General features: G+C 37.3%; 1 protein-coding gene across 1 annotated transcript; it reads right to left on the minus strand.

The window, feature by feature from the left end:
- Positions 1 to 18,696: 18,696 nt before the first annotated feature.
- Positions 18,697 to 27,207, minus strand: RAD51AP1 (RAD51 associated protein 1). Its single transcript, XM_080363451.1, has 9 exons — positions 27,129 to 27,207; positions 26,200 to 26,249; positions 24,742 to 24,871; positions 23,648 to 23,757; positions 23,256 to 23,330; positions 22,466 to 22,618; positions 21,251 to 21,406; positions 20,258 to 20,404; positions 18,697 to 19,393 (listed from the first exon to the last, which is right to left on the minus strand). Exons 1-9 carry the CDS (start codon positions 27,146 to 27,148, stop codon positions 19,263 to 19,265), a joined length of 972 nt encoding a protein of 323 aa, XP_080219577.1. The 5' UTR covers positions 27,149 to 27,207; the 3' UTR covers positions 18,697 to 19,262.
- Between the last annotated feature and the right edge of the window lie 102 nt (positions 27,208 to 27,309).

The following is a 27,309-nucleotide window of genomic DNA, read 5'->3' on the forward strand; positions in this document are numbered from 1 at the left end:
ACATCACTCTCATTTCCATCACTCCCACTTTTCCTTTCTCCCAAGCTTGGCAACTCTCTGTTCAACAAATCCTCCCCAATATCACCCCTTACATACAAAAGAAACTCCTCATTTTCTAGCCAAATAACCAGACATATTGCCATGCCAGCAGGGCACATTCAGCCCTCGGAACACATGGAGTTGCCATGTGCTGGAATACAAATTAAACAGCACAAACACACATGAAGTGTATTTAGGTTAAATCACTCCCACACACATATACAGACAAACAGGCATGTGTGAGCACATACAGCTAGTTACACTCCAACTCTTATATCCCACAGGCACATCAAGCATTTCTGAGCAATTTTCACTGAGGTTCACAAGAAGCGATTTAACTAATGCAGTGTGTGGCATATATTCTACCTATGAAAATACAAATTTGTGATACCAGAAATTATCAGCGCAGTCTACTGTTGATATCACATTTATGTATGACATAGATGGGGAAATACTGCAATCACTACTGGTACTTGCTAATCATATTCAATGTTCTTCTTTTGACCAGCTGTGCTAGATATATGAGGTGGGGCACATGACAGAAAGCTGCACACTGCATCCCCTCTGGTTTGCTGTAACACAGCCATGCTTTTAATTAGAAGAATTATAGTACAGCTTTACATAGCTTCACAACCCTCTGGGGCATACCTTTCCATCTCAGGTTTTGATTTTTGTCAAGATACTATTAGCATTCCCAGGATAGCCTACATAGAGAGGACAGATCTGGCCATGCGTTAACTGTCCCCCATTAAGAAGAATGTTCTCTATTTTGTTTTCTTTGATTTATGTTCTTTGTAATGCTTTCTATTCTCCTCATTTTCACAGAATCACAGAATGGTTGGGGTTTGAAGGGACGTCTGAAGATCATCTAGTCCAACCCATCTGCTAAAGCAGGTTCACCCAGAGCATATTGCACAGGAATGTGTCCAGTCAGATTTTATTACATTCTTCTAATATGCATATTCAAATGTGCTGTGCTAAGTCATGCAGGAATAAAAACAATCTTTAGGATGATTCTTTTCTCATACCTGAAGGGAATCAACTAATTTTTGACAACACAAGAAACTGTATAAAGTTTTCTTCTACTTTTCTCAACAATACTCTCAAAGCAAGAAAAACCTGCCAGTATTACTACTAAGTTTCAGTCATAATATGCTGAAGTAAAAAGCAGTGCACAAAATGTTTCAGCCATAAATTCCAGAGTAGTTTTGTTAAGTTTGAAGGAGATATTTATGGTCTTTGTAACTCCTTATTAAAAAAATACCTGTTTCTGAAAGCTATTTAATTAAAGCAGCTAAGTGCAATGGTAGATAAATTCCTTGTGGATGTGATCTATTGTTGTGATCATCACACAGACAAAAGCTTAACTGTAAATGTATTGTGTTTGAAAACACCTCTGTGAAGCAGAATAGTATTAGAGGTAAAGGAAATTTAAGAATTTACCCTGCAAAAGGAACAGCCATTCTGGAGTGGGAAGGGGACTCATTCTATCTCAGCCTAAATGTTCGAGGTGAACAAATTTCCCCGTTCAAGTGCACCTGTCCTTTTACTGGCTTGCCTTGAGAAGGAACCCGCACAAATAATGTAGACTAGCTATCCCAAATTTTTATACCCCTAAAATTAGACTAGATTAATTCTACTCTTTATACCCTTTACTGTGCTCCTCCTGCACTTCAGTCCTCCAGATTGGACTGAGGACAAAATATACAGAGGAACAATGAAGTGAACCTGGTTTTGCCCAGCCCTGAGCTGTGGCATACATACAGGCTTGACCAGTGGCATGGAGAAAGCTGCCACTGCAGCCTGAAGCAGCAAAGGTGAATACCGTAAGTCGCTAAAGAATAATGAGAGTAGAACAGGCAGAAAAACTTCTTAAATCAGTCCTGTTCCATTTGGGGTAATAAAGCGTATGAGCCATGTCAATAAGACTGTTACAAAATCAGTGCAAAGGGAATGGGTGATTTAAGGTTTTGCACACATGCACTTGAACAAAGATCCCATCAGATGAACCAATTAGTCCAAGTCTGCTGGAAACAGGAAAGGCAGTCACACAGTTTCTAACTTCTTGAGAATGTGTCTTCCACAGATGAGTGCAAAAGCTTGGGATATGATAAAGTCAAGTTTATAATATTTAAATTATTTGTTAGGAAGTTGGCTCTTTAAAGTTTATCAACAATTCCCATCACAGTTAAGATCTGCTCTTTTTCTTCGCAAACAAGAAAAACAAATTAGTAGTGCTGTTCAGTTCTAAAAGGGCTTAAAAGCTAGATAAGAATCACAAATGCAATTTCACATAGGAGGAAATTAAGGCATTAGTTAAGGAAATTAAGAAATTAAGGAGGAAATTAAGGACATAATTATCATAACCTTGGAGATAACTCCTAACATCTGAGCAAGGGTCCACAACTGAATTAAAATAGAATTCGGGTACATGGGGATCTTCCAAACAGCTGTTTGACTGTACGAAGCCACCAGAACCCTAGCAACACCATCATTTCCAGGAAACAGACTGGGCAAACAAAGGACGTAGCCTAGAAATCAGTGCTCAAACTGTTTTTTCTAAAGCATCAATGTGTTCTCAGGACTATTCCAAGAATAGAAAATACAGTTATTCCTGGACTCACAAACTGAAGGGGAATCACATAAGAAGCAGAAATTGGACATGGACCAGATAAGCTGACTTAATTCAAGTGGGGTGCACAGATGAAACGTAGCACTAGATACATTGAAAAATCATAGGAAAAAAAAAAAGAAAAAGATGATATGTAAGTAAGATCATTACCATGATGGAAAAGAATTTTTAACTTTCCTATCAAGGCCTGAAAGCCTTGCAAGATCTTCTTTTCAAGAAAGACCTCCAGTTGTTTCTATCTACCAAACTTGGGAAACAGCTGTGTCACTCCTGTGATGACTGGAAATGGAAGCTGGAGAGGCTTCTCCAGAAGAATCAAGGCCTCTCAGCCTCTGAATACTTCATAACTGCACTTACTAAATACCTTCCCAAGTACTATAGACCTCAGACATGCACCTGTACATTCAGATGACTTCCGAAATAATGCCATATGGGGAGGAAAACCAGGGGCATCATTTCATTACTTCATTATTTCGAAGAAGTTATACTAGTAGAAAATTGCTAGCACATCAATGAATGACCCCTCACATTTCGTTTTCCTGTAGAAGGTCAATTTAAACAAAATGATCAAACATCAGGTTTAAACTTAGAAACATACATTTTTAAAAGGCAGAAATTTTATTTCAGTATAATACAACTCACTGGGATTTCTACAGAGCATCTTTTTTTTTCTCCAAAATAAAAAAATAGACCAGCTATCTACAATATACATACAGCTTTAATAAACCACAAAGCCTCTCACAAAAACCAAAAGGTCAACCAGAAATCTTCTGCAGAATCTTAGGTACTCTGGGATTCTACAAATTAAGAATTTGCTCACCATTTATACAGAAACCTGTAAGATACTCCTGTAACTTAAATATGTAAACAGTTCTTAACTTTGCAGAACTAATAATGTTAATGTTTTAATCAAAAATTGTCATCTTAATTCTCCTTTTCCAAACAAATTTAAATAATGATTAATCTAATCAAAATATCATAGGGAATTGATGGTGGATAGTACAACTGATCAAACTGTCTTCCTTCTGTTTTCTAATAGTTTCTATTCTTCACAAAAGGTATGTCACAACCTACTAAAAACATTTGTATAGCCATCAATAAAAACAAATGCCAACTGCTGTTACCTTAGGCTGGATTCTTCTATTTCTTCTCATTCGTAAACAAGAGTTATTGAAGAGGCTGAAATCACAGCAGCTTTCGCTGCTTCTTTCTTTCCCCATAATGACAAAGCTCCATGTCTTAAATCTGTCTCCATTAAATTGTTCTCCTTGCAATTTAAAGCTGACACTTCTGTTCATCTAGTCCAACCCAGACACACAGGTGCCCCTTTATGAATAATAGCATGGGCTGATTGATAATTGTCATGGGTGAACAGGCTGGAAACAAATCACACATTGTTTTACCACAGTTCCACAGCATTGACACAAACCAAATAATATCAACCTGAACTGCGAACAGTAGCATATTTGCTGACGTGCTATGAAATCTTTGAGGACTTCGCTCAAGCACAACATGTTTGTCAATTAGGCTCAGCATGATTGCAAAACCATCCCTCGAGGCACCACAAGGTGCATCATTTGCTTTCCCTTTCTTTTTTTTTTCTTTTTCAAAGAAAGATCCATAGCTTTAGCTGTCCTGCTATAAACATAAGCTGTCTAATGAAGGTAATACTACGGGAATTCAGATTTTTACTGAGAATCCAGAGAGTGCCCTCAAGCATTTCACTCACAGCTTCCTCAGAGCCCTCAAAACTACTTGCAATCTTGGAATGACTGCTTCTAGGTACTCCTGCTTCTGCTTAAATGTTAATTCTCTGTGCACCCTGACAGCCTTTTAGATATTCCATCAGCAAAACAAATGCTTACAGAAGGAGCGGCTTTAGCTTGGAATATTGAGGGAATAGACTTCAGTGATCTTTTATTCAGCAAACTGTAATCTATTTTTGTACTTCTGACAGTCTCCATGGGGGAATAGCTAACAGTCTCAATTCATTATTTTCTTTACTTTTCTTCTGAGAACAATAAAGGAACTCATGTTTCATAAAGAGCAGAAAAATGCAGACACAACCTTTGTTAAAGTGAAAGAAAGATTTTAAAAAGCTGAAGAGCAGCACAAGTCTTATGACAATAAAGTCATAGTGGGTTTGGAGTCAAAAAAGAGAAAAAAAGATACTAAATCTGCTTTTTGGAAAAGACTGGAATTATAATACAATTATATATCTTTAATGTTAAAAAATAACTTTACAAACACAATATTATTTTCTCCCTATTTCAAGATGTTTTCATGAAAAAAAATATTCAGGACCACAGAGACATTGAAATCATATTCTCTCCTTACTTGGTTTTTATTTCCTTTGGAAATTTGGAAAAAAAAAAAAAATAAGGAAGGGAAAAAGAAGGATGAGAAAAAAGGCAATTGGATAACAAAACATAAATGCCAAGATGTCAAAACCCAACACCGTTTTAATTAAAAAACAAAAACAACAACAAAAAATACAAAACAAAGAAACAAACAATAAAACCTGAAGACCATAACTTTTCTTGCAAAACAAACAAAATCGCAAAGCTTGAGAAAGGTTTTAAAGAATCAGCAAAGAGTTTGTTCCCCATGGCAGGAGTTACAGCAATCAAAATAATAAATGGAAGGGCTTGCATTATAAAGTCTATAATGAACAAATTCTTCCTTTGCCTTCATATCTTACTCCCATTCCCATCAGTGTTCTTCTGTTTCCGGGAGTCAAATTTAGAGCTTGAAAGGAGACAAAGGAAGTGATGGAAAATGGAGAAACTGGATAAAATCAAACAAGCTTTTTGTGAAGTCTGGTGGAAGACGGACCATTCCCTGAATCCTGAACCACAGTCAATATCAAGAGAGCAATTCAACAAGAGAAATGTGAGCTTTCATTCAAGCATCAAGAAACCTGTAATGACCCTCTAGTTTTCATAAACACAATACTTACGAACTTGATAAAAATGTGCAAAATAACTATTCATTTTAGTGCAGGTTACGATACCTGCCAAACTAATCTGCAGGTGTTGAGAGGGAGCAAATTTACTCTGTTTTCAGATACTTGAAAAAGTTAAATTGATTTGGGAGGAGAGGGAAGACGTCTAAATGAATCTGCACCAGCCCCTTCTATTTCTCAACAAGTGCTGGTGCATGGCAGTGACCTGACATCAGTGTACTGCTAGAGCGAATACTATTGACATTTGGAAAATAACAGATATTAAGAGGTGCTGAGCCTGTGGGTTAATTTGACTTGTACCTCCTGCAAGGGCATAATTTGATCTGCACTTGTGGAACACTGAACGGGTACGTACTGTGAATGGGACCCTGAGTAGGGCACAGTACAGATCTCCTTGTTTGCCAGCGTGGATCTCCCAACCAGGCATGTCCCAGACCCTGGAGAGATGAACCACCTTCCTGGAAATTAAAATTCATGGTGCTCTACATCATTCCAGCTTCTACGTTGCTGGTTAATGTTTGTCTACCTTACAATAGGTATCTCCTGCTTCTCTGGCGAATAGACCCCAGGTCTAATCAAGCAACAATCGCTCTGACATTTTATATCTTCTTGTACTTTTCCAGTTTACATGACACTAATATTATCATATTGGTCTTGCAAATAAGTTACTGCTGTATTTCCCTAGAAATTTCTAGAGACCTGCTGCTAATCATAGGAGACATCTCTTCTAACTGTCTAACTGTTGTTGGAAGAAGAGACAATTTAAGAAAAAGAGAAAACATTTTCAAAACTGGACAGTTTGATTCTGAATGTAAAATGCAAATAAAGCAGATAACTAAATATAAAACGATGGGCAGTTGTATATGTAATCACCTGAAAATGTGAAATTTCCTAAGTTTTTGACTTTTAAATTGAGAGAAATCAAGTCCCAGTCAACAAAATAGATGGCCATAGTTTTTCTGGGCAACTGCATCATGGCTGCCAGTGAACCAATCAATAGAAAAAATATATGGCAAATGTGACCTGAATGAGTGGATAAGTACAGGAACAAACTTCAACTCTGCAGATGAACTGTCTAATTATTGTCAGAAAACAGAACACAGATTTAAAAGAAACAAACAACAACAAAAAAATCAGTAACAAGAAGAATAAGTCTGTGTCTTTCCAACATTTTGAACTAGGCTGTTGAGAGAAACTACCTCTCTCCAAAACTTCCTTCACTTATATCCTTAGTAATCATAATTGCAATTACACGGCTCTTACTGAAAAATAAAGACAGCCCTATCCAAATAGTTTTGAATAGGAACAAATCCAGATATAATGGTTAGGTGAAAGTATGTAAGGCAGGATGCAACTGTCATGCACATCTCCTCTGTCTACATTTTGCTTTTGACTAGCTCTGGGTGACTCCCTCTGGATGTTCTGAATGGTTTTGCCTTCCTGCAAGGGCTATACAGGAAGCCCCTGGACTGTCTACTGCTGGTATCTACTTATAGCTATTGCAGGATTTCTGCATTTAGCTACACAGGTTCTGGTGGCTAAAAGCCAATTTTCAGAAATGCTGTAGGCACTTAGGCTTATCAGAAATGCAGGTCCATGCTTAGTGCAGTGGTTCACTACTGTCCACTCCCTCCCGTTCTCATCCAGTGCCTCATTCAGGGGTCTGTATCCACCTCCTTCTCCAGACCTGCAGCAGCACTGAGGTGCATAGAGGCAGGGGACCACAGCTGCAGCCAGAGGTGCTGTAGTGTGAGGAAGAAGGGGCATCAGACATGAGAAGGGTCTGAACTGCCTCACATTCTAGTAGAAATTCCATCCCCACACCAGCCTCCTTAGGGTGTCAACAGCTCCTGGCCACCCTGTGTTTGGCAAAGGGGCCACGTGAGCAAGACTGGCAGAGCTCCTTGATTCGCATCTGATGTTGATGTGCGTGATCGGCTGGCAACCACTGGCCTGGCAAGATATTTCTCGGTGCCTGGACACCACAGGAAACCCCTGGGATTTGGACTGCAGTCCGCATTTCACATGCTGTTATTAAACTGAGCAGTGAACTATGATTTGAATAACATGTGGTTAAGGCAACACCCCTGTGGGGGAGACATGAGTTAATTAGCAGTCTGAGGCACTGATTCAGTATGATATTTCAGTAACACACAGTTAATTTGAAGTATGCAGGTGCTTCTATGTACTTCAAGGATGAGTGCTTAGTCTTTACAAGATCCACCTACTGACACAATTTCAGTACACATGCTGAATTTTAATACAATATCACTGTACTAAAGATAGATGTGCTGAAAAGTCCACACCTGGCACATACGCATTGCTACTGTTAATTCAAATAAAAGATTTTAAGTGTATATTTGCTTCACTTTCTCTTTGGAGAGGAGGAATGTGTTAGAAATCATGCCTCAGTGGCATTTCAGGAGAAATATGTACTTAGTAAAGAAACTTTCCTATTATTTGGAGAGAATATTTTTGTAATACTCTCTTCATGTACAACATAAATACACCAAATATTAGGGAGATTTCAAAGGAGAACTATTTCCTTAGCTACTACTTACTATTGTACAAAGAGTCATTGGGGTTGAAGTTGATGATCTCTTGAAGTACCTTCCAAGCTAAACAGTTCTGTAACATTGCAGTATTACTGCTTATCATACACACAAAGGTTGTGATGACCTGTCTTTTTACTGGTGTTATCACAGTCTTGTCTCACACAATAACACTTTTTCTTACTCTATGTCAAAGGTACATCCTGCAAGTTCAGCTACAGAGTGTAAAATCATGGTTGTAATCAGAACAGTAATAAATCATATCACATGTTAACAAAAAATTTGCTCATAAATCCTTTTTATGTTACAAGGAGATGCACAGAAAGCATGAAGAGTGTGCAGAGCAGCTATTGTGGTATATTCCAGGTCATACATCTCAGGAATGATGCAGATCAAAATTTGGGAGTGAGGCACAGCTGCTGCTTAGGAACAGGCTGGTTGTGATGTGTGGAGGACAGAATGCTTCACATCACTTCAATAACATACTTCCCTGCTCTTTCAGGAGCAGCTGGAAAAATCTGCCTCCAAATTTATTTGGCAAGAAAGATGAATGAAAGCAAACGAAAAAAGGGGAAGCGGGAGCTGATCTTAGCGGAGTTGAGCTCACAAATGCTCCAAAGTGTACCAGTTCAGCAGAGAATATATGCTTACTGTTTATTACAATCTCACTGGTGCTAATGAAGATACAGTGCACAGAGGTGATGAATTAAGAGAATTAGACTTCCCATATACAGCTACATACATTAGATGTGGAAAATATATCCCATACAGACTGTGGTTTTTCTTTAAATGACAGTTTCAAAACTATGCAGTGCTGTATCTATATCTTGCTGATTTAAATGTTCCCAGGAACTTTGGCAGCTCTCCACCTCACATCTCACATTTACAATTCCTTAGCAGGTAGCCTAAATTCAGCCAGCTCTCAGTAAATATATCTCATCTGTCTTTCCTTTATAGGTACACTTCAGCCTTCATAGAAAAGGCTTTGGGCCATCGTGTCTGACCAGCTCTGGCTGCAGGGATGTGTTGGAAGGGCAGACGAAATGTCTGAGGGCAGCCAGGCAAGGCACAAGAGCACTAAGATTCATCCACGTGGCAGGAAAATGAGCTGAGAAGTGTTCACATAAGGATCTTTCTCTCTGGCATACCAGCTGGCCTGCCTTTCCAAAACCTGCAGGCTGGCGGTGGCTTCATGGTTACTTCTGCACAGCCATGTGAAGACAGAAAAGAGAATATCTTTTACAAGGGATTTACATCTTTTACAAGGGATTTGAGTTCTACCTGAAACCTCTACAGAACTACTAAACCTTCTTAAGATTATTAAAATGAACCTGCTAGGTCTTCATATATGTGAACACAGAGCTTTAGCATACATCATGTCCTGTGGAAAAAAGCTTTAAAGTCAATGAGGGTAGATTTAGATTAGATAGAAGGGAGAAAGTCTTTACCATGAGAGCGGTGATACACTGGAACAGGTTGCTCAGAGAAGGTGAGGATGCCCCAGCCCTGGAAGTGTTCAAGGCCAGGTTAGACAGGGCTTTGAGCAACCTGGTTTTGTGGAAGGTGTCTCTGCCCATGGCAGGCAGGTTCGAACTAGATGACCTTTAAGGCCCCTTTCAACCCAAGCCATTCTATGATGCTATGAATTCTGCGGGCATTTGCAAGGTCACCAGGAAATAATGTATTTTAAAAAGTGGGGGGGGGAAAAAAAAAAAAAAAAAAAAAAAAGGCAAAAGGTTGTGGTGTTTTTTTTTTTAAAAAAGTTAAAAATAATTTATATTCTTAGTTATTGCTGGGTATTATCCTCAAAAGACCTGACCAAAAGCCTCCTGAAATCAAGACTGATCACAATTTCAATTGGCTTTGAAGCAAACTTCAACGTTCCAGACCTAGTAGCATAAATCATGTTGCTATTGTTAAGAGCTAATTTTGTGAATTGAATTGGTTGAAATTCAATGTTATATTCTCAGAGGATAAAATGTAGGTAATTGGCAGATATCCATCACATACCACATCTTTTCCGACTGGGACGTGTTATCACAGATAAAATGCAAAATACAGAAGAAGCTGCATAAATCCAATATTGCTATTGTCTGCTCTCTCCCACCACGGGTTTAATTAACACACATTTCAAAAAATGTTACTCTTTCATACATCAAACTAAGACTTAGAATTAATAACAGCAGTCTGGATAGGTCCAGACTGAGAACAATTGAGAACAAGGAGATGTCCAAGGTATCTGATGTCTCTTCACATATACTGAGACAGACTACAGCAAGACAGAGAAGAGCATCATAGTTTCATGAGCATTTTAAAACAGCACTGTTGCTAAAAGGGGGCTAGGGAGGCGGTGCAGGGGGGGTGGGAGGGGTGGAAGAAGTCTGCTTCTCCCTTTGCTATTTATTCTTAATCCTCAGCTGTCCCCTTCTTCATGCCAGCACAAATGTTCGTGAAGTCCTACAATAAATTGGATGAAAAAATAACTCAGGTTAAACTTAAACCAGCAAAGCAAACTCAGCTTAGTTTTAACCTGCATCAGTCCTCTTCCAGTTCACCATACAGAGGCAAAAACATTCCCTGCAGTTAATGACAAGTGATCAGGGTCATGGAGGTATTTGAGTGCCTTTTTCAGCAGTGGTTGTCAGTTTAGGCTGCCTCACCATGGCCGATGGTAACACGCTTTTGGTAGCATCTCTGTTGTGCTTTGACACAGCCCTTACTGTCTGACATTTAAACTGGGAGCATAGAAATATCTCAGCAATCTGTGGCATCTTTTGCCAGGATTTTTAGAAATAGAATTATTAATATTCTCAATTCCTAACTGCTCATGGTCTCAAAGAGAGCCATACCAGGTAAGAAAGAAAGATGTCAGGAGAAAAAGAGAAAGAGAGATACTGCCTTATAGCTTGCAAATAATTTTTAGCCATGAATTCTGTGTCAACCTAAAAACTTTCACCACTTTATTTTAAAACAGACTTTCATGAAATATTGAAATGCTGTCCCTCCTGTGATTATGTTTGGAAGAAAGTAAAAGATCATGTCCCTGCTCTGTAAAGCTGTGATGCCCAGCATTTATCAGCTGAGGCAGTGTTAAGAATCTTGATTCTTGATTTTGAAATGACCATACAGCATGTTACATATAGCATAAGCTTGTTTATCTTCCAGTTTCTTATGTTCTGTTCCTTTCGTATTCCATAAAGAATAGTTGTTGAACAGGAAGGTCCACATAAGCATTAGAATTTTCAGTGGTAAGTTCATTGGATCACTGATTTTTCCTGGTAGCATAAAAATAACAGATCAAAAAGTGTTCCAAAATACTAATGAAAATGAAAAATTGTCAATAAGCAGAGATTATTTTTATTGTTGAGAATCAACATCATCAGAATTTGAATAATTAATCAGGACTTGACTAATTCAGTAAAAGTGAAAAGCAAAAGTAGCTCCCAAAAGAAATCACAATATTGTGAAATCAGCTATAAATTCCACATTTAATGACTTAATATTGAGAATGTATTGCCAACATCAGCAGTACTGTTTTTACTAAAGTGAGTTCAAGTAAAAGCAAGGCAGTTATTCTGCAGTCTTGGTGTTTTAGACACCTGTGAAACTATTGATATGCAGAAGTTGTCCCTTATGTCAAATTTTATTGGAACAAACATTTAATACAAAAAAAAGATACAATTTTGAATTCTTCCCTCAGTCTTATTTTACTGCTACATCCACAAGTCTCTCAATGATCGATTCCCTCACTTTCATTGACATTTAGATGAAAAAAAGACTACTTTTACCATTTTGCATATGGATTATCACTCTGCTTTTGGTCCTCCAGCAAAACACTATTTTTCCAATCCCCTTTATAATAATCCAAGATGTTCAATACATGTGGCACAACATGGCTCATTTACTAGCATAGGTTAAAATATAAAAATTATTGTCTAGAGCAATGACTTTTTATTATTATTATTTGTGCAACCACAAGTCAGAAAAAAATATCAGTTTTGTAGAAAAAGAGAGGATTATTTTAGAATCTTGATTATTAGCTCTTTTTGTTTTTACACAGAGAAGCTGCAGTTCGCAGTTCCTCCAGTCAATAGGCTTCTGGGTGTCCTTGAGTCATCAAAGAGACAGATCAACACATCTTTAGTATCTCTGGACAGTCTTCGGGCAACAATCGTAGAAGGTGGTCAAGAATATGTTGGCTGTGTCACAGAGGAAGCTGGGAGGTGCAATGCACTGAAGAACAGAACGTACCAGGCTGCGAAGGAGGGTGGGAGCCACCTGCTATGCCCTTCTGAACATCTCACACAGGCAAAATCAGGAGACAAGCACCTTCTTGAGACAGCAATCAAATGCGTAAGGGCAAAGGAGCAAGTCAAACTAAGACACGGTCTACTCTGCTACCACAGGAGTCTTGGTCCTCTCCATCTCCTTAGAGGGAGGTTTGTCTTAAGGCACAGCAAGACAGATTTCCCTGCATTACTTCAAGTACGAGTGCCTAATTGCAACTGGCCTTTGTGAAAGACGCACACAGAATGAAGGAAGATTTGAGTGATTACATACCATCTGGATCTGGTCAACAGCTGTCAATTGCTACCTAACTTCAACATAGGGAAGCACTACAGCATCCTGAGTTATGGCTACGTTACATTTATGCCTCCAACATCTGAGGTCTATACAGTTCTCTTACCTTTGGTCGTGCTGAATGCATTCCTTTTTCTGACTTAGCTATGCCGGGGAAGATGGCAAATCTGGCTATTCTTATGTTTTCTGACTTGTAAGTAACTTCTTTCTATGAAATGGTGACAAAGAAAGTGAATCAGCTGGATTGCACTCAGAAATTACATCAATATGATTTTTTACCCAGGTAAAAATGCTTAAGAAAAATTATAGCAAACATGTGGGAAAGTACTACACATTAAAGCTTATAACTGAATTAAATAATGCAGGAAATACCTACTAACTTTATTACTGACTTCATCTATGAAAATATATTGGAGTAAAACTCTGTTCGTGATATACTTTGACAAAAGATAAGATGATTAATGCTTATTAAATATGTGCTTGCTTTTCTATTCTAGATATTTTGGATTCAAAGGAAATAGTTGGAAAATAGTTATATAGTTAGAATACCTTCTAGTTACTTTTCTCCTGTTCAGCAAAACATACTAGGTTTTTAAAGCTGCAGGATACTTTAGGGCACTAGTAGTGTACTGTAACATAATATTTTATTTATTAAGTGATAATTTAATTTTTTATAAAACACTTGTGTTCAAAGAATAACAAACATCAACTATGGAAATTTTTTATAAGGTCATCCTCAAATGAGTGCATTTCCATTTTCTATAGGAATCAGAGTCGAATCTTACTTTTCTAAGAGTCACTGTCACTGGATAATCAAATGCTAAGCTGTTGGTAACTGAGAAGCACCAGCCATTGCTGATGCAAGTACAGTATAGATAACTGAATGTCTTCATTCTTCTTTTGCCTTCTGGCAAAATATTACACACATTAAAAAAATATACAGCAGACCTGAGGAATAACTAACTACACTGGCAACTACCACCTAATACTCTCAGTATCTGGGGGTTTTTTTGTTTGGTTGGTTGATTGGTTGTTTTTATTGTTGTTGTTGTTGTTGTTTTCTAATTTCATTGTAGTGCATTATTTCTATTTACATTGTCTGGTGGTCACATATTTCAACCTGCTCTTTGATATGCATACACTTTGCAAATACAAATGTTAACCATTAAGCTCTACTGTACTGGAATAGTAACTTAATGTACTGCCCTCTAATGTTGATTTCCAAGAGTTACAAACTTCTGTTTGCATTCTAAGAAATCTGCACCTATCTTTGTTTCTGCTGAGATGGGCTTCACAAGGCATGTCTAAAAGAACTATCTGATTATTACTCTTTAGAATCCTTCAGTTTAATGAATCCTGCAAAAATAACAGAATGAAAGCAAGATTTACACAGATTTACTGGAAGTAAAAAAATGTGAGATACTCATATAAGAGCTCTCGTCTGCTCAAGGGAAACAGAAGGATAATCTGTCATCTTTGGCTCTACTTTACAACATACTCTATCTCCAAGAAGATAAATATCATCTGTCTTTCATGTTTGATCAGGTCTATTGTCTCACATTTTAGATTACTTCTTTGTTCTTCAGTCTGAGAATTTTTAATGACACCATAAATATGATTGCATTGACTTGAAAGACTCTAATTATGAAAAATAATTTGGCGACAGAATTGAGATGCCTGAGCATTAAATAGAAAGAAGCTTACATACACTAAGGAATGTGTAGATCCTGTCTTTTACAGACATGGTAAGTCCTTCTGTGTTCTTATTCAGTCAGGGCTGAGGAAAACTAATCTTTAACCTTTTAGAGATCAGAGTTATATTCAAAAGCAATTTTAAAAAAACAGCAAAAAGCAAAAAAAAAACCCCACCAAATCACAAAAAAAACCCAAACCAAAACAAAACAAAATGGTGGGAAAAAAAAAAAAAAATTCCGAATTTTCAATATCCTAAATGTATGGGAACAATCTATGCTGAAAGTCTTTGTTTAAAATGTGCACAAGCATCATGAATATTGAGTGTGTGAGGACTGAAAGAATCAGCACAGCAGAAACTCTCTTAATTCAAATAAGATCTGATTTTTTCACACCTTTTTAGCTTCCTGTCAAGAGAACGATGGCATGCATGAGTGGAGACAGACCAATAATTCTTTGAAGTAGCCAGACATACCATTTTAAAATGCAAAGAGCAGGTTTCTGTACAGAGAATCACAGGAAGTGGTAACACACATTTTTCATCTTTGTGGTTTGCACCAATTCGTTACAAGTCTGTTTGGTTAAAGAAAGTTAAAGACAACAAAAGCGATCAAACGTGAAGGACAGATGGCATTCATCTGCCTAGAGATAGTGCATCTTGTAATGTAGACCTAACTGATCTTCTTAAAACTAAAGAGCAGTTTAAGGAAAAGCATCCCATGGAATCCCTGATGGCACTGATCTCAGGAAATGGCATTCAGGCTTTCTTGTTCCTATTACAAAAATAATGGGAAAAGGTTTGTTTCCCTTGTTAAATCCCATAGCCTGAGTAACCATTAAGGTATACCTTTATTATTCAGCTACATTAAAGATCCAGAATTTCACATTAATAGAATATCCAAGAATAACCAATACAGGCCAAGGAAATGAGGGCTGGGTTTCAGATCTCTGGAATCATATAATGAATTATTCACACGTTGAGAGCTTTGGAATCAAAACTTTTTTTTTTTTTTTTTAGAAATAATGAAAGTTGAAATAGTGGTCTTTGCCTTATGGCAGTAACGTGGTTGATATTGTGTCAAGAGCAAATAGACAACCAATCTGCAAGAAAAAAAATCAGTGAAGCCATAAATGGAATGCTTTCTGAAGGCTTGGGTTAGGGATGATGGTAGCAGCACATGTATTTGCCTACATATTTAGTGGTAGCTAATGATTTTTCATATTTCATAGAGATATGACACATATTCTCTGCACATCGCATTTTCTACAAAATAATGCTAAAGTAAGGAAGTGATTGCTCACTGCTGGTCAGTTAAGTTGCATTAATGTCTCAGCTGCAAAATTTTTATATTCTCACATGCTGCTTCGCAGGTGTGTTTCCAGAAACATGAGGGCAAGACAGAGAACCACAAAGGAAAAACTCAAGACTGATAAAACCGTACTAAGGCAATATCCATGGGTTTGCCAGCATTTTGAGGAAGAATTACACTGTATAGAGAGATTCAAACAACGTGACAACATTAGACACTGAGTAGACTCCAGCTCTACCAAGTCTGAAGAGATCAGGTTAGACTTGGATATATAGGAAAGTACAATAAGCCTACAGGCTACATGAAAAACTCAAAAGATCTCATTACCACTACCAAAAAGCTTTCTAACAGTGTGCTCTGCTCTCAGGTTCTGAACAGATCACCCAAGGAAGCTGGGGACTCCACCACTCAGACAAGTATCTGTCAGGACAGGACTAAAGGATTCTGCATCCACGCTGGGGATATGAGCTGCTCAGAATCTCTTCCACACCCACTCTGTCTAGTCCCCAGGAAAGGAAATTTTACAGCTAGTTCCTTTTACGAGTTCTTAGATAACTTTTGTTGAAATTCAGTGTAGGGCTGGGTCTGAGCATAGAAACAAAGCATAAACAAATTATTTTCAAGAATTTATGAGTAAGTACAAAAATATTTTATAATAAGCACCTCAAACACTAAAGAACAACTTCTATCACAATGATTGCCTGCACATTAGATAATCCTTAGAATGACTATAACAGAACTAAATAGAATGTTTCAGTTAGAAGGGACCTATAATGATCATCTAGTCCAACTGCCTGAGTACTTCAGGGCTGACCAAAACCTAAAGCATGTTACTAAGGGCAATATTGTTCTTTTTTACTAATACAGGTGCAGTTCTAAAACAGCAAGTATGTCAAAACTAAACTCTGACACGCAAACCAACACATTGTCTGATCGCTTTACAAATTGACATCAAAATGCATTTCATGTCATACCATTGTGCAACTATTGGAGAAATTACGTACAGACAATTCTATGTAGCGTTTAAAATTTAAAGCAACTGTAATTCTCAGAAAAAAAATAATTTTCCAAGGTTGGAAGCAGGCAGAATAACACAATTCCTCTGTTACTAGCAGAAAATAATAATTACTGTAACAATCAGTCCCTAAATCAATTTGGCTGCTTTTGACCATGTCCTTTAATAACCCAGGACACAAAGGAAGTAGTCTTTTATACAAGAATCTGCACCTACTAGCAAGACACCCTTTCTTCAGGTCAGATACAGAGTAGCTTTGAAACACACAATCAAGAACATCTACTACTTCCCTTTCAATGACATTTTGTCTAACTTCCTATGTGAAATTTTCACTCAGGAAAAATACTGGAAATACTGGAAAATCCCCAAGAACTGGAAACCCATACAAACTTAAGGGGGGCCTCAAAGACAGGTGACAGACTAAAATTATGTAAATTATGTAATTTTTGAAAGATGCCAAGATTGAAACCAGAGGAACACAAATCTCAAATATACGTTTCATAGAGAAAAAAAAAAAAGGGTGAGAGTGGAGGGAAAAGGAGGTTACTACACCTTTTAGCTGTAGAAATATTTTAAGTACCATGTTGATAAAATACTTTGCATTTTACATGTTTCACTATAGCATGAAAACATGTAACCACACAAAATTTAAATGTATCCCTGAAGATACCATAAAGGCAAAATGATTCACAACAGTTTAATTTCAACAGAAAGAGCCCTGGTGACTGCAATGCAGTGAGGGACCACACAGCTGGTTTTTTGTGACCACTACCAGTGGAAAGGAAAGGACTGAAGCACAAATAGGAGGCAATAGACTTGGATGCTGCAACAAATCACTCTAGGGCCCAAAGCCCTTCGTGCTTCCCACTTTGCTACAGCTGTTTATTCTCTGTATACCTCAGAAAGGGGCTACCTAAGTAGGCACAAAGAAAGGGAATCAAGGAGAGGAATAAGATAACTTAAATATTATATACTAGTTGTCACAAGCATTAAAATTGGATACTTACCTTTCCTTCTGTTGGTCTTTTGCTTTACCCTTGTTTGGAAGCAGTTTCCAGCTGATCAGATGTCAACCTGCTAAAAGCTTTTTTTGATGTGCCATTTTAGCAAGTTAAAACAATTCATGAACGATTCAGACAAGCACTAGCGACAGCAGGCATGTGCCTCCCCCCTCACAAACTCACTTAGCCCAGCTCACTGGATCACACTTCACTCAGGGCTATGCAATTCCAAGTCAAGAGTCAGGCATCCAAAATGCGGATGATGCAAGATGTTATGTCATAATGCCCATGTTTCCTTGCTTCTGAGAAACAGATTTTCATCCACAGATTTCTTCTAATTCCTTCCATGAGGCAATATGCATACTTTTTAATAAATATGTATTTCTTAGCATCCTGTTTCAATAATGTAAGTACTATATAGCTAAAAAGTATTTTGTCATACCACAGTTTTACTTGAGGCAGCACCATGCTTTTGCCTGGGTAATTACTCTAAATAGGGCTATATATTCTCTTGTTAATACAATTTACTTGATCATGACTAGATCTTTTATGTAATACGGGGACAAATGCATCTCCTGTAGTATCTGACACAGTCAATACACTTAGGAAAGTATTTACATTGTGGACTAAGAAGTTTGAAAGGTCAGTCTCCTTACTCAGTAACTATCACTTCAAAGCTTTATAAAATCCACTAACTATGCATGGTGTCATGGTCTTCAGCGAAGACCAAGGAGCTCAAAGCAAAATCCTTGCTGTTTAAGCCTGACTAATACTGTTGACTTCTGATACGAGTATGCACATGCAAAAATATTTGCAGGACTGTAGCCAAAATTTAGAAGAGATTTTCAAAATAAATAAAGTAAATTGATAAGACTAATTAGATTGTATAAAGTATTTTATTTTAGGGTTTTCTTTAATACAACATTCTAAAAAATAATTTTATCTATAATACATAAAAATTCATTAAAATCCACATATAAATATGCAAACATTAACAGATATTGAGAGAGTGGTGACAAACTTTCCAAGAAGGGGGTGGAAAGTGATAACTTCACTCTTCCAAGAAACATATTTTGAACTGTGACTTTCACTTGTGTTAAGAATCTATTTGAGGTATCAAATTCTATAATTTGACATAGTGCTGTCTAGACTATTTTAATGGCAAGAGTTTAGGTATCAGAGAATTAACATCATCAAACCCCCGCATCTCTGAGTATAACACATCAAAGAGCTGGTGACCCAGATGACACCTTGCTTAAATAATATTATTATTCAGTAGTTCTTAGGGATTTTGCAGAATTTTGCAGAATAAAAACTAGCATTTTGCAGAATAAAAACTCATTATAGAATTAGACATGTACATAAACAACAGTCCTACAAAATGTATGATGCCATGTAGCTTTTGCTGCCCACTCTGTATAAGCAAAATAATTTCCAAAGTCTTTTCCTTCATGCGGCACCTTGCCACTGACCGCTTAACTGCTGGTAGCGCTGGGATGCAGCGGTTTGACTCTTGCTAGTCTGGAGAGGCCGAGTCTGAGACACCGAGTAGGTGACTTAACCGAAACATATTTCATAGAGTTATTATTACTGCTTCCTGATGCAGCTGAAAACAATTTTAAAACAAACAAAAAAAAAAAGTGTAAGAAGTTTAGAGGGAAAAAATCATGTAACTGTTGTCTTTTTATAGTTTTCATAGCAGAACAAAAAAAAAAAAAGTATTCTAAACACACTGCAAAAAAGGCTGAAGAGCATACCATAGGAGCACATGAAAATCAGCATAGTCACTGGGATTCAATCTATTTGGGAGCAAATGCAGCAGGTATGGTGCTCATGTTTAAGTAACCAGCAACACAGTGCAGCAATACTGGACAAGCATATAAATACTGCTCCCAGTGTGCATTTTCAGGTACTCCACAGGGAATCACACAATTGAACACAAATCTAAATGGGAAAAGAAGGCTTGAGAGCAAGGAGTCAAACAGAATGAAACACATACACAAGAGTAAATATGAAGGAAAAATCTAAGTAAGAGGCAGGAATCAGCAGCAGCATGCTCAAACACCTTAAGAGAATAAAGCTTCTCAGCATTTGCTTTACTAAAGCAGTTAAAACACTCAAACATATTTCTAATGTTACTTGTTTATAACAGATAATAAAGCAGCATGTACAAGAGATAAAGAAGGCTCCTAATGAGAGAGAAATCCACACTCTGGAAAATATTTTATTAACCTCCCCACATAAAGGAGTCAAGGATAATGCTGTAAGAGGAAAAGAAGCCAGAGATAGCTTTTTCTTCTACTTTTTTTTTTTTTTCCTTTTCCAATCTAAGATCAAAGGAATATCTTTCACTATAAAAGGGCAGTAATTTTTCTGAAATATTGTTTGTTTGTTTGCTTGCTTTTAGAAGAGACTGCTAAAAACTCAGGTCAACTAATGTATCTGTTTATAGTTACAATCTCACAGGTACCTGGTGGTATCCATTTAGGCTTCTTGTCTGTTACAGGACTCGATGTATGCAAAGGCCTCCCAACTGGTTCTAAAGAACTAGACGTCATCTTTTGTGTGGGCTCAGATTTTTGTTGCATTGTCCGTGAAGAAGAAACTACAGGTGATCCTTAGTTGGAAAATGAAAGCAATCTTAGAAAGCATCACACTGCATATGGTGATAGATCATTGTACACCACAAGCTCTCTGCATTGAGTGAAATAATGAATATGTTACTAGATTGTCATGTCTTTAACAGTATATATTTATACAGTCAGTCCTGTTACACTCTGGAATTTCAATCCTGTTTTGAAAACAAGTAGTGTAACAACTTTTTCTTGAAGACTTGCCAGACATTGAATTTGTAAGAGGGAAGATTCTTCTGTCAGCTACACAAAGCAAACAATTTCTTGTTATAACTAAAACTAATTTCAAACTAAATTACATGTTGTAAACTCAGGTCTGAAATTAAAACATATTACCAAGTCAGACACAAGATTAACACCATGACAAGAATTTTCTTAAGCTATTTAAAGTAAATTGTGTTAGCAACATAGTGAACAATTAACTCTGAAGGGCATTCATAATGATTTTTGCCAAGTAGTTAGAATTAGTATCGTTTAGCTAGCCTTGACTTAAAAATTTAAAAATGCCACTGCAAGAGGAGGCTTTGAGATTATAATTAAAAAATCCTCAAATCACTCATTGTTATTTAACCTTTTATTAAAAGCTAAATATATAAAAATAAATGAACTCCATCTCTTCACTTTTGTCTGCTTTTATTGTAAGGAATGTCAATTTACTATAAAGTTTCTTTCAGAAGTTTTTTCTAGTCTCCCCCTATTACTCTGCATATAACTATTTGCATCACAACCCTGCAGGCAGTCTCTCAAGCCAAATTCATCTATTCCTTAGTGAAAATAAAGAGGACTTTTATCATAAAGAAGTTTCTTCCAAATTCATAGTACAAACTTACCTGTAGTATTAGTCTTGGATTTGGGAGTTTTCTTCTCTCTTTCAGCTGACATATTTTGTCTGGTTTTCTTTTTATTTCCTTTGGCCTTCTTCTTTTCCATAGCAAAGTCTATATCATCATCTTCAGTGTAATCTGAATCTTCTTCTGACTCCTCACCTACAGCAGGGAAAAGGGATGCCATCTCTTCAAAGGAAATACAATTTACTATTACTCTAGGGCCTTCCAATCACATTCTGGTCGTAAAGAAGCAGGATATCTCAAGGATATGGTAAAATAAATTTGGATGTATTTGTATGTCGACCTGAGAAAGAAATAGCCTCCATAACACGTTCTATATTTACAGAATTCTTGCTCTGTACTTCCATAATGGAATGCCCTGGTATAAGCTGCATACGATAATAATTTTAACAGCAGAATTACTAATATTCCATGTGTACAAGATGAAAAAGCTAAAATTACTTGGCAGGGACTCTGATTTTTATATATTCTCAATCATGACTATTTAAAGTGGAAAAATACTATAACTCATTTCAGCTGTTAGGAAGATGTTATATACTTATTATTTAAAACCCCCAGATATTATCAGATCTTAAAAATAATTCTCTATCAATATGAACATCTGGATTATTCCCTTGATATTTTATTTCACTGACAATTCTAGAAATACTTTCCAATAAATCTTTCAGCAAGGAATATATCAATGGATACAGACATGTTTACCACTGGGGAATGAGAGACGCCTATCATAGTCTGCAGAAATTCCATACCGGGCTGCTACCAGAAGTAGAGTATGAGGACAGACTGACCTCCAGTGGGATGAAGCATGGTTTCTGAGAGTTGAAAATTGGAGGAGGGAAAGAAGGGAGGATACTTATTTTTTTAAATAAGCTTAAACAAAGCCAATACGGAAAGCACTAACACCTGACACTACTCCAGAGTCTTTGTTTGGATGCAAACCGCAGGCAACTACAGGAAATATGAAGAGAAGAAGTATCATTTTTGACAGTTTGAGTAATGTGTATAAATAAGCTCCAATGTTTAATTTAGTGTCAAAGTGCAATTGAGATGCCACTAGTATTGAAAAATAAGGCTTCAGTAGGGAAGGAGGAAAGACAAAGTAGAAGCAGTATGCATTAAACTGAAAATAAAAACTAAATGTAAGGCATCACATTCAAAGCACATCTAAGGAGGGTGTTTTTATAGAGAAGAACTTACTGGGTACAGACTCTGGTTCAGAGTCAGTAGCATTCTCTCCATCATCACTGTCAACAGTTTGTAACTTCTTCTGCTGTACTGGAACTTTAGATGCTGCTGTCCTTTGCCTACAGTCACCTCTAGGTACATCATCATCCATAACCTGATTGAGACCTAGAAAACAAAAGGTGTTCTAATTAATTGAAATTAACAGTAAATCTATTCTCTGATTCAAAAAGAAGCAGGAATATTAGTGATTTTGAAGTACACTATACAGAAGCGTATCATTGGCACTTGTTTTCATGTGATTCTCATTTTACTCTTTTAACTGACCAAACTATAATTCCTGGTTGTGAAAATTATTAGTATTTATCTGTAATCAAACAAACAAATTGACGGAAGATCAAAACTAAAATTGGAAAACTGAAAAAGTTTCCAATGGCACAGCAAATGTTTTAGTCACATTTATTTGATGCTTAGTCTTTATGGATCCATCAAGGAGCTGAGGTTAAGTGTAGCTTCTTGAAGAACTAAATAAACTCAGCATCTAAGAACATAACATCTGTTGTTTTTTCCAACTGGCTTTTATTGATCTGTAATAATTTCATTCAGCAACCCAGAGGTTTTCCATTTTAAGACTGGGATCAAATTTTTAATGAAAAAATGAATGCATCCTTCAGTCTTTATTTACGATAAAGACTCTTCTCACCTCAGTGAAAAACAGAAACCAATGGAAACAAAGAAGAGAAAAGTGATTTATATGTATCTTGAAATGCTATTTCTGAAAAGACAGAGTATGAGAACAACTTACCTAAAAGTTCACTGTCTACACTGCAGTTGGAAAATGTGGGTCTCCTGTGTATATTTTCTGATTCAATAGTCTCACCTGTTTTAGCATCCAGAAAACAAACAAACAATAATATATTAGTACACAAAAACCACATTGTAAAAAGTCAAGATATTAAGAAATTAAAATAGCTAACATTTTTATCTGTCTTTAGTCAAACTATATGCTTGGAAAATCTTATTTTTCTCATAGAAAATAACAAGAATGTAAGAAGACAGGCACCACCTAGAAATTCTCATTTTTTTATCATGACATCTTGAAATAAAACATGACTTTCAACCTATTTCACTGAAAAATAAACTGTCATGTTTGAATTCACTCCATATAAATAGTATTGCACTGAACTGTAAAATAACCTTGTCCTTCTGAATTTTGCACCTCAAGTCTATTTGCAGATTTGTCTTTGACGGATAAGGCTAAGGCAACTTCCAAATCTCTTTGATAAAGTTTGTCATCCAAAGATATCCTGGAAAAACAAAATAAAACAAATATGTTAAATAATAAAACAATGACATGAGTGTTACAGATCTACTTCTGCCACACTGAACTTCTTTAAATTCAAATACTTGTTAAGAGATTAATATTTCAATATATACTTATAGCATATCATATGAATATTACTTCCTGAAAAGATTCAAAGTACATACTAATATTTACAGTACAATAGATTTAAAAACATTATACAATGCAAAACATTTGAAAAGATTCGGACAAAGTACATCCTAAGAATGAGATTGTTACAGATCAATAAAAGTCAGTTGGAAAAAACAACAGACATCATGTTTTTAGACGCTGAGTTTACTTAGTTCTTCAAGAAGCTACACTTAGCTTCAGCTCCTTGATGGATCCATAAAAGCTAAACATCAAATAAATGTGACCAAAATATTTGCTGTGCCATTAGAAACTCTTTCATTTTTCCAATTTTATTTTTGGTATCACAAAAAAAGATGATTACATTTGCCTGAAACACCACACTGAAATGTAATATTATGCACAACTTTAACACCAAAATAATCAGATTTCCTTTTTCATTGACTTTGTATTTTCTATTGAGCTTTCAATATGTTCTTTCTTAAGGAGTCAAACTTGGCTTTATATTTCTCAGTTTTAGGTGTGCCCAGTAACTCAGAATTGTTACAATTATTTTGCGCTGTAGAGATATCAAGACATGATCAGACATGCAAACCTGTTTCTGCACCTATTCAGGCCACTTGGAGTTTGGTAGAGGTGTAACAAAACAGACATAACTCACTACCCAACTCAAACATATGCATAATGACAATATCCCTGATTTGCAACTATACCAATAAAGCAGAAAATCATTATTGCACTAAGTTGTTAGCTATTTATTCTGAGCCACCTAAAACTCTAGGGAAAAAAAAAGAAAAAACAAATACTCTTACTGAAATCCAGCTTTACACAGAGTTGGCCACATTTCAGCATTTCTTACCTCTTACCAGGTGTCTGCTTTTGTAATGGAATTAATTCGTGTGGCTTTTTTTGCTTCTCTTTTTTCTCCTTCTTTGGTTCCTTGAGCTGTGTTCTGGATTTTTTGCTTGAAGGTGCAGCAAAGTCTTCATCTGTTTGGGAAAGAGCAACAAACTTTAATGGGTTTTCCTATATTCTATGGCCAAAATAAATCATTCAACTTAATTTCATCACACTCTGAAAATATACCAAAGATAACCTCTTTGAAATTAATTCTGTTTTTAAAGAACATAACTATATTATTCTTAATTGTATTTTAAAGGAAAATTTAACAAGAACTCTTTTGCATACACTTTCATTCACGCAGTAATTATTTCAATTTTTATTACCAATATGGCAATAAAGCTTCAATTTTCAATGTGTTACCAGATTTTCAATAATTAGAAGTTCACTTTTTGATATAGTCAACAGCCATTAATTACAATAGTAATCACTGTCATTAAACAGTTTTATAGCTCTTGGTGTTTTGGGAATCATTCCCTTTCTTAAAAAATGTAATCTGCTTCCATTTACTTCCATTTTTGTATTGCCTCTTACCAAATACAATGCATTTTTTTCAATTTTCAAAGAAAATTATAAGCATACCGAGGACATTGCATATCACAGTGCAAAATAAGGAAAAATATAATCATCTTTAGTATTCACTAAACGATGGAGAACCTTGGATAAGATCACTAACAGTTCTAAGAAATTGTACTTTTCTTTAATATTACAAGTGGTCAAGTACAAACTAAAAAAAGTCATGCACCACATTTAAACTTAGAATCTGCATTAATCCATATGATTCACACAAGACCTTCAACATATTTACTTTTGCCCTCCCCTCCCCACCAATTCAAACTGTTCCCTGGATCTTGCAAACAGAATGCAAAACAAAACAAAACAAAAACCCATTAAAATAATCAAATTCTCTAAGAAAAATGCACAACACCCATTAGGGCTTGGAGTATAGGAAGACTGTAGTGAAAACAAATGGCCTGAATTATCAATGAAAACTCAAAATTCGACTGCTATGTCCTTGCCCAAAATGCATCAAGACAGAGCTGCAGGAAAAACGTTAGATCTCCATAGAGATGATTCACAACTCCTTGATATTCTGACTGACAATGCTGTGAATTGATCATAAGGCAGACATGAAGCAATCAATTACCACTGAAAAATGAGGCAGGGAAAGAAATGGATTTTCCTGCAACAAGACACAATGTATTTGCCAGTTTCCTGACATACTGTTGTTATACTCTGGTTTACAGCCATCATATTCTTGTTGAATTAGGATATGTAACAGTGTGCCTGGATTATTTCCAGTGACAGAGTAATAGCCTTCTCAATTATGTAATTCATTATAAAGAAAGACACTCTGAGAATATTTTGCATGGTTACATATTGGGCATTTTGTAATGCACAAGAACACACGGCTTACCATCATCTTCCAAATCCCCAAATTGAGAATAATCGACAATTTTCTTGTTCCTGTTGGGGGAGGAGGAGGGGAAATGTATACTATTAATCTTTTCAGACTGAGCACCTTGACTTGCAAACACTTGATTTTGGGGTAAGTCACATTTTACTTTCTTGTAAAACTTTTTATCTTAAAAAAACCTCTTTGGAAAACTTTTTTCTTAAAACAATGTATATTCAAATGCATGTAGAACCAGTGATATTGGATACAGAACCATTAGGAATAACTTCTAGGTTTTAAAAAATCTTAAAATAACAGTACTGTTGTTCTCCTTGTGGCAACACTGTGACCTCCTTATGCGCACAGCATCTCAGAACTGCTACTAGGCAACTGAATTTATCTCCTGGGTGACCTTTAGGCACTTGAAATGCCTTCCCTGCACCTTAAGGCTGTTTCTTAAGTGGCACTGCCGTCGATGCAGGTGATATCCTACCCAGAGGAGGCACCGGCAGCACTTCCAAGCCCACCCCGTGGCCAGAGATCCACTCGAGAGGCGCCACCCGCCAGGGCCGCTCTTCGCGGGACGTAGTGACCCCCGCCGCCCACTCCAGGGAGAAGCCCCGCGCCTCCTTCCAGCCAGAAAGGAAACAGCGCGGGCCCGTCCTCAAGCCCCGCGCTGCAAGAGGCCACGGGGAAGCTCGGTCGGGAGGCGCGGGGCTGCGATCGGCGGCCGCGGGGCTGAGGGCAGGAAGGTCCCTCAGCCAGTAACGGCCGCCGGCGGCGCGCGCGCCCGCGGCTTTCTAGGAAACGCCATTCGGCGCCGCTGGGCACGAGCTGCCCGCGCGCCTCGAGGCCGCACGGGCGACGGCTGAGCCGCCGGCTCGCGCCCCTCGTACCCCGCCGCGCGCCGCCGCGCGCCGCCACGCGCCACCGCGCGCCGCCGCACGCACCTCCTCACCGGCCGCGCCATTCCCGCTCCGGGCGGCGCGCGGCGCCCAACGGCCGTGGGGCCGGGACACACGCGCGCCACTGACGACACTCCTGCCCCGCCCCCACCCTCCCCCAACCCCCTTTGGGCCCTGGGCCGGCACATTCGCCACAAAGCGGGTGGATGCCGAATCTGCGGCTCCG

This window comes from Nesoenas mayeri, assembly GCF_963082525.1.
Source record: "Nesoenas mayeri genome assembly, chromosome: 1".
NCBI lineage: Eukaryota > Metazoa > Chordata > Aves > Columbiformes > Columbidae > Nesoenas > Nesoenas mayeri.

What these genes read in the sequence shown, in the direction of transcription:
- RAD51AP1 (XM_080363451.1), bottom strand. Translation starts at nt 27,148, where the DNA reads ATGGCGCGGCCGGTGAGGAG. An exon ending in AAGCAGACACCTGGTAAGAG is followed by an intron (nt 23,758 to 24,741) that starts GTAAGAAATGCT and finishes TTGTTTTTCCAG; the next exon opens with GATATCTTTGGATGACAAAC. An exon ending in ATCCAAGACTAATACTACAG is followed by an intron (nt 20,405 to 21,250) that starts GTAAGTTTGTAC and finishes TTTCCAACTAAG; the next exon opens with GATCACCTGTAGTTTCTTCT.